Here is a 14,740-nt window from a genome sequence, read left to right on the forward strand (position 1 = left end):
TCTATGACTCTAAATAGGGTAAGGTGGTAATGAGTCGATAATAACTTATCAACTTTATCAACCAGCAGCTAAGTGACGACAATCAAACTAACCGTACTATCAAGCCACACTGCTCAATGATAATCTATTTACTAATACACACAAGGAACAGCAGATGTAGGAATATTAAACAAAAAAAAGTGCTGGGGTCTCAGCGGATCAGGCAGCATCTTTTAGAGGAAATGGATAACCACATTGTGGGTCGAATCCTTCTTCCGACTGACTGTAGCGGGGAGAGTAGGAATCAGAGGGGCGGCTAAAGGATCTCACAGAACATCCATCGGAGAGAAGAGGAGACCTTCAGAGTAGGCATACCTGGAGGTTTTGCAATGAAAATAGACATGGAACTACAGATGCTGTTGAACTTCTTGAGCAAAAACATAAAATGCTGGAGTAACTCAACAGGTCAGGCAGCATCTCTGGTTGACAGTATGGCTTGATAATCAGTCTGAAGGAGGATTCTGACCAGAAACGCCACCTATCCGTGTTCTCCAGAAATACTGCTTGACCCACTGTTATTCCAGCACCTCATGTCCGTTTATGTGTACCAGCATCTGCAGTGTCGATTCTGCATTTTAACACTGCTAGCTTTTGTCAGCACTTTGCTGCTGATTAGTGAAGTTCTTATCAGCCCATTACCACCTTAACCCTATGTGTGCCCGGCCATTCCAGATAAATTTCTATATAAATTTGTATGTCCTTCAGTCACGAGATACTATGCCTCATAATAGTCTTGCTCCATACAAAAGGTAAATAGGAGAAACTTAATGAAAGTGACTATGTTGACATTAAAGCAGCATTCAGCAGATTTTCTAGACAACATATTTTCTAGAGAAATTGCATTATTACTATTATTGCAAAGAGTTTAATGACTTTTAGTAACTGCATAAGAGTGTCTTTGAAAAAAATTCCCAAATAACTTGAAATATAGATTTTAAAATGGAAACAGTATTTGCCAATATTAAAGTTTTTGCCAAGCATTTAAAATTGTGCATGTAGAGCACAATGAAGCAATTTTTCGGTAAACTGTTGAAATAGACAAAGACACGAGACTGCAAATCTCATTGAAATCTTGAGCAAAAACAAACTGTCGGAAAAACCCAGTGGGTCAGACCAACGCCCATGTAGGGCCATGGACAGATGATGTTTTGGGTCGGGACCCTTCTTCGGGCCAGTAATAAATGAACTTAAAATAAATTATGTTAATTTACTCCCAAAAAAAAAGAGAACTAAAAGCAAGTCCTAAAATACCAATGAGGATGCAGATAATTTAGTAAACAAAAACTTAAAAAACACCACACATAACTACAATTCTCATATTACAAATGTGCCATTTCTGCGTTCTGCGCATGCATGTTTTCCATTTTAACCCACGAAACCTTTCAACTTGTTGCAAACACAACTTGATTTGAGGTTCCAGCTTGGTCAGGTCTAGATATGTAACATGTAATATATTTGGATTCCATACAAAGCAAAATATCATCCAGATGACACATAGGTGCAATAAGTAAGGATGTGAAAAATTGAGAGCACAAAATGAGGTTCCTGAATACTACGGTGTTGCGTGCAGCTAGTTGAAAACAGGATTATCAAAGATTGAGCACACTGCTTTGAAATAAATTACATATGGCATTGGTCAGATCACATCTGGAGTACTGTATGCAGCATTGGTTTCCTTACTTATGGAAGAATGTTCAAACATTGGATGGAGTTCAGAGGATTTGCTGGAATAATATCTGGAAAATGCAGATTATCTTGAGGGAAGGCTAGATTTGTATCTGCTCATGTTTAGAAGACTGAGATGATCTGTAGGAAACAAGATCCAAAGGGGATTTTGACAGGCGATGTAGAAAAATGTTGAAAAATAAAGAGTTGTGCATTTAAGACTAATGAAATGAGGTGGTTTCTCCACCACCCACTGAACCTCTAGAAGGCAGAGGTGAATCAATATTTGGCCTTATAAAATGCCAGAGCAGGCTTTAGGTACCGTTCCTAATTAGCAGACTTCCCAATTTGTATGTTTGCATGATGCAAAGGAAACTAAAATAAATGACAAAGAATTTAATGTAGGCTTAATGTGCAATCTCTATTCTTAATTTATTTTTGCTACAAATCTTATCCTCCTTTTCAAGATCTGGACAATCCCCACGTTACAGCCAATCAGATAATAAATTTGCCCTTACAGAATTCACAAATCATGACCCAAAAATTGAGATACAAAATAAAATTCATGGAATTCATATGAATAGTTAATAAAGACTTTTTAAGAAACTCACGCTTCTTGATACATATGCAGCATAATGCGGGGATGAGGTTTCCCTGTAGTCATAAATGATATTATACAAGATCTTGGATCTTGCCTTCAATTTTGATGTAATAACTTAGATTCCTGAATATAGATTTTTTTTGTTATAGGACTAACAATAGCCCAGGCATTTGAATAACTAAAGAGCACGTGATTGAATTTACGTGTAATGGCTTGGGAAATAGAAATAGTTTAAAAAGTGTCCATGAAGCTCCTTAAAATCAATGGGAAAGGGAAACCTCCCTCCTTTAACCATTGTAACTTGCATCGGTTCCTCTTATCACAATTGATTCTTGGCCTCTTTCTAAAATGAAATAAGCATCTTGGTTGTTTTCAAATATATAAGACAACCCTGGTAAAGTTGATATTTAAAGTCTTCCCTGTTCAGAACATTTTATTTCAACGTTGGAAATAACTAATCTCTTAAGTATTTCTCTGGAGATTATTAAATAATCAAGTTGAATCAAGATACATATGAACTGTGGTAATATTTCATCATGCTAGACATGTTACTATCTAGTATAACAAATGTTGGAAATTGACAGATCATGTTGCAGTTTTAATTTATACTTTTGTAGTGGCAGTTTCTCTTTCCCCCACTTCGCTGGAGTTGCCCTTTCCAAACGTTTCATGTTGAATTGCATCATTTAATCATGTGATGACCTTTATACATACTGAACTTTGTTTCTAAAAGAATAAACTTAGTCATGTAATATGGGCTGTGTGCATATGAATGCGACTTGCATTTCATTTAGCATATTGTTGAAGGCTTAATGTACATCAAAGCACACACGTTTACATATAGTCTACACATAATCCAGTATCCTCAGAACTTTGGTGCTGCTGGACAGGCAGTTTTCCAAACTATTAGGTGCTATTCCTATTAATACCACGCCACTATTTAAATTGATTTTCTTTCAAGTTACTTAGTAACTGTCCCACCAGGGATATGAAAACATTGGACCTGCTGTATGCCAATGCTAAAGAGGCATATAGCTCCATAGCCATTCCGCCATTGGGAAGATCCAACCACAACCTGGTGCACCTTCTACCCAGATATAGGCCAATGATCCAGAGAGTGCCTGTGACCACAATGTCAGTGAGGAGGTGGTCACAGGAGGCCTGTGACGCTCTACAAGGCTGTTTTGAGGTCACACACTGGGACGCACTCTGTAGTCCCCACGGAGAGGACATTGATGGACTCACAGACTGTGTTACGTGCTAAATAAAGTTCTATGTGGGCAACGTTGTCCCCGAGGTGACTGTACACTGTTTCCCCAACATCAAGTCCTAGGTCACCAGTGACATAAAGGCCCTTCTCAACCAGAAGAACAGGAATGGTGACAGGGAGGAGGTAAAACGGGTGCAGAAAGACCTGAAGGCAAGACTGAGACAGGGCAAGGATGACTACAGGAGGAAGCTGGAGCTGAAACTGCAGCAGAACAACACGAGGGATGTTTGGAGCGGTATGGGAAGCATTACAGGCTACAAGACCAGTGGCCTGGGGAGGGTAAGCAATCAGGACTGGGCCAATGAGCTAAACACATTTGAAAAAAAAATAGATTTGACAGTGGGGCGTCTGCCCATCGTTCCCCCTGACAGACTCTCCCCCACATCCCCAATCTTTTCAACTTGTCACTTTAATTTCATGTTTCACGTATTTTGTGTTTTATGACTGTTGGCAGATCAATTTCCTTTCTGGGATAAATAAATTTCTATCGTATCATAGCATAATAATGTTTTCACTGATCTAGGCGAGTTTAAAAATACTGCAGGAAACAAATTCCAGCGAGTTGAAACGGAGTGTGTGAATTTGAGGGATGGGGTAAATTTAACAAGAGCATGCAAACAGGGTGCTGGTGTGTTTCCAAGGAGCGCTGGAAACAGAGGTCAGGCAAAATTGAAGGGAATGCAGGACATATCATCTGGGCACTTGATGATGAACCATTTTATGAAGAGCCAGATCCGAATCATCAAGATTTCCGATTAAATGGATTAGCATTTTACTGCAGTGGATTAACAAAAAAAGATGGTCCTAAATGCCTGCATGTGCACAAGATCTTTTTGTTGCACAAATTTTAATTCAAGCTATCATATCTATCTATCTTTAAAACTCTGTGGCTGCCGCCTGCCGTCCGGCTGCCTTTCTGCCCTTTGATTCGTTCCATCGTGTGATGTTACAATGCCCAATGCTCGCAGATGTGCAATCGGAATGGATCATTTACATATGCCTATGCACCAGCCCCAGCCCCTGGTGAACGTTCCATCGTGTGGTGTCACAATGCCCAAAGACATTCTTGCCATAGAGGGAGTACAGAGAAGGTTAACCAGACTGATTCCTGGGATGTCACGACTTTCATATGAAGAAAGACTGGATAGACTCGGTTTGTACTCGCTAGAATTTACAAGATTGAGGGGGGATCTTATAGAATCTTGTTTCTATGTTTCCCTCTCCTCACCCCTCTCCCTCTCCCACCCATCCCTCTCTCCCCCACCCCCCTTCACTATCCCCCGCCCCCTTCCCCCTTTGTCCCTCTTCCACCACTCGCCCTACCCATCCCCACTCTTCCACTTCTCTCCCCCCTTCCCCCTCCACTCTCCCTCCCCACTCTTTCCCCCCCCCCCTCCCCCACATCTCTCTCCCCATCCCCCTCTCTCACCCCCTACCCCGCTCTCCTTTCCCTCCCAAATCTGTCCTGTTTCCTCCTCCTCACCCCCCCTCCCCCCACCTGTGTGTTTGGGGGGTGGTTAATGTGAGTGTGATGCCGCAGCAGCCCCACCCCCCCCGCAAACGCCGTTGGGGAAACAGACCCAACGGGTCTGCACTTGGTCTAGTTATTATATAAAACTGTGTGGCTGCCGCCATCCATCCGGCCTTTCTTCCTTTTGATTCGTTCCATCGTGCGATGTCACAATGCCCAATGTTCACATATGTCCAATCGGGATGGATCTATTTACATATGCCTTTGCAGCAGCCCCAGCCCATGGTGAACGTTCCATCGTGTGATGTCACAATGCCCAATATTCACATATGTCCAATCGAAATGGATTAATTTACATATGCCTTTGCAGGAGCACCTGGTGAACGTTCCATCGTGTGATGTCACAATGCCCAAAGACATTCTTGCCATAGAGGGAGTACAGAGAAGGTTCACCAGACTGATTCCTGGGATGTCAGGACTTTCATATGAAGAAAGACTGGATAGACTCGGTTTGTACTTGCTAGATTTTAGAAGATTGAGGGGGGATCTTATAGAAACTTACAAAATTCTTAAGGGGTTGGACAGGCTAGATGCAGGAAGATTGTTCCAGATGTTGGGGAAGTCCAGAACAAGGGGTCACAGTTTAAGGATAAAGGGGGAAATCTTTTAGGACCGAGATGAGAAAAACATTTTTCACACAGAGAGTGGTGAATCTCTGGAATTCTCTGCCACAGAAGGTAGTACCCCTACCCCACTCTATTTTCCCTCCCAAATCTCTCCAGTTTCCTCCTACTCCTCTCCCCTCCCTCACCTCTCCCCACCCCATCTCCCTCTCCCCCCCCACCTGTGTGTTTGGGGGGTGTTTAGTGTGAGTGTAATGCCGCAGCCCCCCTCTCCCCCCCCCCCCCACAAACGCGCGTTGGGAAAACAGACCCAACGGGTCTGCACTTGGTCTAGTAACTATTAAAACTCTAATCTTGTATGTGTGTGTGTGTTTGTATGTGTATAATCATAACTTCTAGAAAAAACTACGCGCTAACGGTAACATTTTTACATATTCCGATAAAGATTTCCCCCGTTGTCCAAAATCGCCTTATTTGAAAAATTCATGCTGTATTTCTCCAGTTATTAATGAAAATGTTTAAAAATCTTAAAAGACTTTGAAAACAAACCCGCTGTCTTCTTGCTCGTGCTGCGAGTGACGTCACCCCCACCAAACCACGACCCCCTCCCCCCACCAGTATTCGGGCCCTGTCTGGAGCCTGGCTCCCATGGGGGCTACGGGTAGGGGACGGGTGCGTTGGGGGGAGCCTGCAGCCAGGAGCTGCCAGCCGGGAGCGGGGAAGTATTGCGTTCGGGAACGAGCCCTCCCCTGTGACGACGCCACCCCCCCCCCCCCCCAACACACCCACCCCTCAAACTCTACCCCCCTCCCTCTCTCCCCCCCCACCCACCCACCACCACTCCCTCTCTGCCCCCCAGGTACAGGTAGGGGACGCCTGCATTGGGGGAGCGGACCTAACGGGTCTGTCCTTGGTCTAGTAGTTTAAAACAATTTGGAAGATTGTATTTGGTTTTCAAGTAGGTTATGATGAGGTCTCAGTTTAACATCTTGCTTTTGCAGTAATAATGTAGTGCTGCATTGTTAGAAATTATACCTTTTTGTGCTTGGATGTATCTTTTGATGGCATCTATTATGCATCCTCACTTGGTCTTGATCAGTATGTCAACTGCGAACCTGAAAATGTGGATGTCCAGGACTTTGGCAAAGGCAGAAAAGATTGTTTTGTTAGAAATAAACAACACCTGCTCTTACTGCAGCATGAATGTTCCCAATAAATTATCAGCCCACGTCCAGTTTATTCCTGACTGGCATGTGTCAGATGTAAAGGAGTAAAGAATTGTTGAAACAGCAAGAATTGTTGAGATTAGAAATTTGTCCTGAAACTCCACTGCCATGTCTGGGGCTGAGATGACTATTCATCAGAAATTGGTGGTAGACAAAAAATGCTGGAGAAACTAGTGTTTTGTATTGTGTTTTTTTAATTATTATTGACACATGTACTGATAAAGAGTACAAAAGTGAAAATAAATTGCTTTGTGTGCAATCCAGGCAAATCGTAACATATGCAAGTAAATCAAGGTAGCATAAGCAAGTAAAAGAATGCAGACTATAGTATTACAGCCGCTTAGAAAGTATTGATTTTTAAAAGTGCAATGGCCCCAATAAGGTAGTTCAGAAGATGAGAAATTCATTCTGATCAAAAGTCACGCATGTTTCATCGTCATATTTCCCAGTAGAACAATGAAATTATTACTTGCTGCAGCACAACAGCATATGAGAGGTTAAAGAGTCAGATAAACAGAAAAAAAGCTATCTTGAATCTGGTGGTGTGTGCTTTCATGCTGTTGTATCTTGTGATTGATCGGAGGGGGGGAAGAAGCATGTGGAGCGAGTGCTCCTTTGGATTACATTGGCTACTTTTGCCAGACAGCGTCAAGTGTCGTTGGAGTCCATGGGGGGGGGGGGGGGGGGGGGGGGGGAAAGAACCTGTTTTGCTCGAGATTGGACTCTGTTCTCTAATTTTTGCAATTTATTGCAGCCACCGTACCAAGCTGTGATGCATCCTGATATGTTTTTATGTTGCATCTATAAAATATTGATAAGAATTATTGGAGACCTGCCGAATTTCCTTGCCATTCTGAGGAAGAGGCATAGTGTGCTTTTGGCTGTAAGGTCAATGTGGTTGAACTTGGACAAATTGTTGGTGATATCTAAACCTAGAAACTTGAGCATCTCGACCATCTCCATTTCAACACCACTGATACAGAAAGGGAGGCGTACTCCATCATGCTTCCTGAAGTCAATGATCAGCTTTGTTTTGTTGGTATCAAGGGAGAGGTTGCTATCTTGACATCATGCTACTAAGCTCCCCATCTCCTCTCTGTACTCCCTTTCGTCACTGTTTGAGATTCAATGCACTATGGTGGTGTCATCTGTAAATTTGTACATGGAGTTAGAGCATAATTTGGCCAGAGCTGTGTGTAAAAGGAATAGTTCACAACATTGCAGGCACCAATGTCGATCATTATTGTGGAGGTTTTGTCACCTAGCCCAACTGATTATGGTTTTGCACTTTGTGTCAGTTGCATTCTCCACCATACTTGCCCAATTCAGTTCCACAATCTACTGATAACAACAAACCATAAAGGTTCTGATAGGCACAGTACTAGTCATATAGTTATAATGAGTATAAAGTTATCTACCACTGGGTTACTGAAGGGCCCCCCATAACTTGAAATGAATGAATCAACCTTTGAATTAACTTTCATACAAAAGAGGGGTTGATGGCTGCTAAATGTAACTTTGAATATGCAAACTACATGAAGATACCGTTGTGTATTTCCTTAAAAACTCAGGAGTTACACAAGTCAGGCAATGTCAGCAATGCAAAATTTGATATTAAAAACATAACTTTCCCATTATGATGTGTAAAACATAACCTTTACATACTAACTCTTACATTAGTCCATAGCACAAAGGATAGACCATGCATTTGCTCATATTTGTGTTGCTATTCAGCAAGCCCACAGACAATCTTATACAAAACTATTTTCCTGCACTATTACCATATCCATCGATTTCTCTACTAATCAGAAATCATTCAAATACTGCTGAATGCAATCAATGAATTCTGACGTGGAGCGTGAACACCTCTGCGCTGCTGAAAAAGGTCCAGCAGAGACTGCACTTCCTGAGGGTGCTCAGGAAGAATAACATCACTCAGACTGCTGCTGTCCTTTTATCGGTGCTCCATTGAGAGCATCCTAACATACTGTGTATGCGTATGGTACACCAGCTGCACAGCGGCTCAGAGGAAAGCGCTCCAGAGGGCCATTGACAACGCCCAGAGGATTGTCGGCTGCCCTCTCCTTACCTTGGAGGACTTACACAGTTCCCGCTGCATCAAAAAATCCCAGAGTATTATAAAGGACATTTCCCACCCCGGACACTCCCTGTTTGAACTGTTGCCGTCAGGCAGACGGTACAGATCTACAAGGACAAACAGACTTAAAAACAGTTTTTACCCAACTGCTATAAAGGCACTAAATGTAGCCGCCAAGGAACGCAGGGGCGATACATACTAAGGGACTGTGGTACACTGTGAAATCGACAGAAGGATGTAGGGTTGCGTGTTTATACGTGCTATTTTCATGATATTTATTTTAGTTGTTTATCTTTTTTTAATATTTTACCTTGTATGTATCGTTAGCTTTTAGAAATGTTTGAATGGTGCACTGACTGGCTGACATTTTTAAATTTTGTTGTACATGGTTCATGTTACAATGACAATAAAGAAACTATTCTATTCTATTCTAATTCCAGGGTTTACGTTTAAATTGTAACCCATTGTTAGAGAAACAAATCATGCTGCTGGACCAGAACATTCAGCCCCTCCAACCTGCTCTGCCATTTACAATGAGCATCCATCTCAATGTCACATTCCCACTTGTTTATCTAACTTCTCCCATCTAGATATTTATCCATCTCCTGATTAAATATATTTAGCAACTTGGCCTCCACAGTCCTCTGTGATATCAACTTCCACAGGTTCACCATCCTGTGAGTGAAGCAAATTCTCCACAGAAATCCCACTCAAGAGTAATCAGAAAACTTCAAAATAGTACTCCACCAACCCCACCCCCCCCAATAAAAAACTCAAATTATTGCATTATAATATGAACCAGGTGAGGCCTAAGCACTGATCTCTGCATTAGCTCACGGATCATCACCTGGCAGGCCAAAATATGCATCTTTATTCCCAAAACGTTTCCCGTTTGTCAATTAATTTTTAATGCATACCAATATATTACACTCAATATCTCACACTTTTTACACATTAACTTTTTATATAAAGCGAGTACACCACATTCATTGGCTTTCTCTTATCCATTCTACCAACCTTTCCAGAAGATTTGTCAAACAAAATTCCATTTCAGTAATCCACATTAACTTTGGCTGAACTTATTGATATTTTCCCTAAGTATCTCATCTAACCATCCTTATAATCTGAAGAAGGGTCTCGACCCAAAACATCACCCATACCTTCGCTCCAGAGATGCTGCCTGTCCTGCCGAGTTACTCCAGCTTTTTGTGTCTATCTTCGGTTTAAACCAGCATCTGCAGTTCCTTCCTACATACTCTTCTTCTTCCAACCTCCAGAAAACAGAGCACAAACCTCTCACTCTTTATATGACAGGCCTATCGTACCAGGAACCAGAATGATAATTTTTTTGGTCCTCTCTCTCTCTCTCTCAATAGCAAGAATAACAGCCTTTTGGTGAGGAGACAAAAACTGTATACAATATTTCACATTTTTTCCACCACGTGGAATTACACGTCTTCAAATAATATATTTGAGACAATTATATAGTCAAGCAATCTCAAGACTGCAGCATTTTAAACTCGAGATTATTAGAAACTAATACTCATCTCACATCAAATGGATGCGTACATTTTAAAACTATTGCTATGTAACAATTTGGATATTTTTCACATTTAGAATATCAATTTCAATCAAAACATATGAAACAACTGAAGCAAAATTAAAAGCTATAATGCACAATAAAAGTTAAACATTAAGTAACTTATTTATTTTTGTTCGCTTAACACTGGATATTTCAGGATACACTAAGAACATAGCCAACACCAGGACCAATGGTCCAGATACATAAATCCCAATGTTAGTGAAGGAATTTAATTCAAATAATTAAATCTGGAATTAAATCTTAGTGCCAGTATGGCAACTATGACCACTAAATGTTTATCAAACAAATAATTGGTTTGATTTAATTCGAGTTCATCTAGGAATGCTCCAATCCTTACCCTGACTGGCGCATGTGTGACTCTGGACTCACCAATGTGGTTAACACTTGTAACCTCAGTACTGGTACAATTGGGAATGAACAATAAATGCCCACAACATACACGTCTCACAAAAAGAAAAAAATCCAGACCTTCGTCGATCAATAAACTCAAATGTAATTTAAAATGCATTTGAAATCTTCCAACATGCAGTTTAATCAAACATTATTTTAAGAGCACATTATTGACTAAATAGCAACGCCCAGAGTTACCAATTTTTTTTTATACTTACATCCAACAAATCAGAATCATGATTTACAAGAGGATTCACTTCATTCAACTCTGAGCTTGGGGTGTTACACTGTTTTTCTTGAGATGACATCAGGTATCCTACGCTTTCCTTCCGATGCCTTAAGCCCAAGCTCGGGTTCTCGTCTAATCGTGGGCCTTCCAGCTTGTTAATAATAAAAAGTTCGTCTTTAAAGTAAAAAAAGGTTTCTTGTGTGCAATGAAGTGCAGTTGAATCCAAAACCCTGTTCGGAATAAAAATAAACAAATTAAATTTTCTGAGCTATTTCATTTAAATACATTGATATTGTGATTATTTTTGCTAATCTATGCAAACGGAAAAGAGCGACTTTCTCTAAAGGTACACAAAATTGCTGGGGAAACTCAGCGGGTGCAGCAGCATCTATGGAGCGAAGGAAATAGGCGACGTTTCGGGCCGAAACCCTTCTTCAGACTGATGGGGGGTGGGGAAAGAAAGAAGGAAAAAGGGAGGAGGAGGAGCCCGAGGGCGGGCGGATGGGAGGGTGGGAGGAGACAGCTAGAGGGTGAAGGAAGGGGAGGAGACAGCACAGGCTAGCCAAATTGGGGGAATTCAATGTTGATGCCATAAGGACGCAAGGACCCCAGACGGAATATGAGGTGCTGTTCCTCCAATTTCCGCTGTTGCTCACTCTGGCAATGGAGGAGACCCAGGACAGAGAGGTCGGATTGGGAATGGGAGGGGGAGTTGAAGTGCTGAGCCACCGGGAGGTCAGGTAGGTTATTGCGGACTGAGCGGAGGTGTTCGGCGAAACGGTCGCCCAACCTACGCTTGGTCTCACCGATGTAAATCAGCTGACATCTAGAGCAGCGGATGCAGTGTTGATGAATGAGTTCAAACTTGAGTAAGCTTAAAAGGGTAGTACCGTGCAATAGTTACCACCAGTAACCATGGCTCATGTGGTCAGATTTTACAAATTAAGAGTTACCAAACAAGTCTTTGGAAAGCTTTCGATTCTTATGGATGCTCATTAATAACAAGGACCTTGCACATTTTTCTCCTGCCCTTACCAGGAGAGTGAAGCCAATTGTAGCAACCCCGACACAATCAACTCTCACCTCGATTAGAATCAAACCTCAGATCCAAGGTGACCATGTCATTGCATTTCACTGGTAAAACACAAGCAGAGATGTGTATGCAAACCTAGGCATCATCACCTTAAAACAAGGCCAATGTTTTACCACCACCATCTATTGTCACATCACTGTCTTTAACATTCAGTACAAGATGAGATGTTTTCTCCAACTGAAGATTCGCAATGGGGGAGTTAGTCTTATTTTTGCTAATTACATCATATCGAACCTCAAGCTGAACTTCTGACAACATCTGTGTCATCACCAGGGCTGCACAAGACAAATTCTATATGTAATCCAACTTCACCACACTTCATACAGTGCCCTTCATAATGTTTGGAACAAAGACCCATCATTTATTTATTTGCCTCTGTACTCCACAATCTGAGATTTGTATTAGGAAAAAAAAAAATCACATGTGGTTAAAATGCACATGGTCAGCTTTTAAATAAAAGCCATTTTTATACATTTTGGTTTCACCATGTAGAAATTACAGCAGTGTAATTAGACCACCCCCCCCCCCATTTCAATCCATACAAAAAAAATGGAGATATTAAGTTGCCACCCTCAAACAAAGTTGCTCATTGCGATGAAAATGCAGCTCCATAGAAAAATAGGTGCAGGAGTAAGCCATTCTGCCCATCGAGCCATCATCGCCATTCAATATGATCGTGGCTGATCATCCAAAATCAGTACCACTGCTTTTTCTCAATATGTAGGGTGTGAGAACAAAGGGGATGAAAGATAGGCAAAAAAAACAACTTTCTTAAATGCAATGGGACAAAGAGTTTGAGAAAAGTCCAGTTAATGAGGCATACGATATGCTTACTTTCATAGTTTAGATAGTATAATGCAAAAGTTCTGACATTATGTCGTATCTTTACAAAACACTGATTAGACTACATTTGGAGAATTGTGTATAACTCTGATCATCATACTATAGGAAGGATGTCGTTGGAGGACTTCACTTCACTGAAATACTTAGTTATGGTTTGGGAGATGCATGACCCAATAGGGTCAATCAGAATTACAAGAGGTATACAATACAGTCAGAATCTTGTTTCTCCCATGGTATCAAAAAGAAGTCTTGGGTTTAAGATGAAGACAAGGATGCAGACCTAAACAGGCAAATGGGATTAGTGTAAATGGGCAAAATGTTCAGAATGGACGTGGCAGGCCAAAGGTCCCATTTCTGTGCCATGTAATTCTGACTCATATCTGAATTACACTGTAAAGTTGCACAGTCAAAATAATTGCACAATCCCATGTGCATCACACCAACTTGAAAAAACGGCAAGATTCAAGAGAGTTTATTGTCATGTGTCCCAGATAGGACAATGAAATTCTTGCTTTGCTTTCAGCACAACAGAATATTGCAGGCATAAATAATACAGAACAGATCAGTGTGTCCATATACACACACACACAAATAAACAAACATATAAAGTGACATTCTCCTTGTGTTGGATCCAGCTCTCCGGTAAACTGGTGCTCCCTCTCTAAAGTGACAAGTTTGACCAAAAGCTGGAAGCAGTAATCCAAGACTGGCTCTGTGTGCACATGGGGCATCCTGTCGCTCAGTTTACCCCCCCCCCCCCCTCCCTATTACACGAACCCCATTCTCTCACAGACAGACAGACAGACAGACAGACTGCCTGCCACCTGTCGTTCTGCACCCACAGTCAGTCAAGTCAAGCCAGGCCAACCCCAGCTGGCGCTCCAGACCCGCAACTCGAGATCCCCGGTGTGGGGGGTGACGGGGACGGGGACGGGGGGTGACAAGAGGGGGGGGGGGAGGTGGTGGTGGTGACGGACCCGCCGCCGCCGCCGCTCGCGCCTCAGCCCCGGTGTCGGTTGACGGCCTCACTGTCTCGCGCAACGCCGCCGTCAGTTGCTGCTGCTGCTGCTGCTCCTCGGGCCGGCGGACGGACCGTAACCTCAACAACAATGAACCAACAACGGGCTCCAGACACCGGCTGCTACCGATCCCATCCGCTCGCCTTACTTGCTGTGTGAGTAAGCGTCATCCACTCACGCTATATATTATTATTATTATTATTGAAAGACATCTGGGTGCGGCGAGCCAGCTACGTTACCTGTCTCTGTCCGTGTGTCCGCCCGCCCGCCCGCCGGCCGCCTCGGTCAGGGCGCTGCAGGCTCGTCCACCCGCCGGCCGCCTCGGTCAGGGCGCTGCAGGCTCGTCCACCCGCCGGCCGCCTCGGTCAGGGCGCTGCAGGCTCGTCCACTCGCCGCCGCCGTTCTCCCGTTTGCTTTGACTCCGTTGCTCCGTAGCGTCAGACATCTCCTGAGCAGCCCGCGGCCAATAGGCGCGCGCCGTTCGCGCCACGTGCCGCACCGCTTCCTCCCGGAGAGGTCGCCGGAAGCGGAAATACGCGCCCGAGCCTTCTGGGAGTTGTAGTCCCAGGT

The 14,740-nt window shown here is 42.8% G+C and overlaps 1 protein-coding gene across 1 annotated transcript in view; it reads right to left on the reverse strand.

Moving 5' to 3' along the window:
• The window catches only part of adipor2 (adiponectin receptor 2), a 45,193-nt gene extending 30,709 nt beyond the window's left edge, over positions 1-14,484 (reverse strand). Inside the window, exons 1-2 of the mRNA XM_033037514.1 lie at positions 14,410-14,484; positions 11,205-11,445 (exon numbers count right to left, since the gene is read on the reverse strand). Coding sequence (XP_032893405.1) covers positions 11,205-11,294 — 90 coding nt within the window. The 5' untranslated portion in view covers positions 11,295-11,445; positions 14,410-14,484. The remainder of the gene's footprint in view (positions 1-11,204; positions 11,446-14,409) is intronic.
• Positions 14,485-14,740: the final 256 nt, after the last annotated feature.

This window comes from Amblyraja radiata, chromosome 19 (genome assembly GCF_010909765.2).
Source record: "Amblyraja radiata isolate CabotCenter1 chromosome 19, sAmbRad1.1.pri, whole genome shotgun sequence".
Lineage (NCBI taxonomy): Eukaryota > Metazoa > Chordata > Chondrichthyes > Rajiformes > Rajidae > Amblyraja > Amblyraja radiata.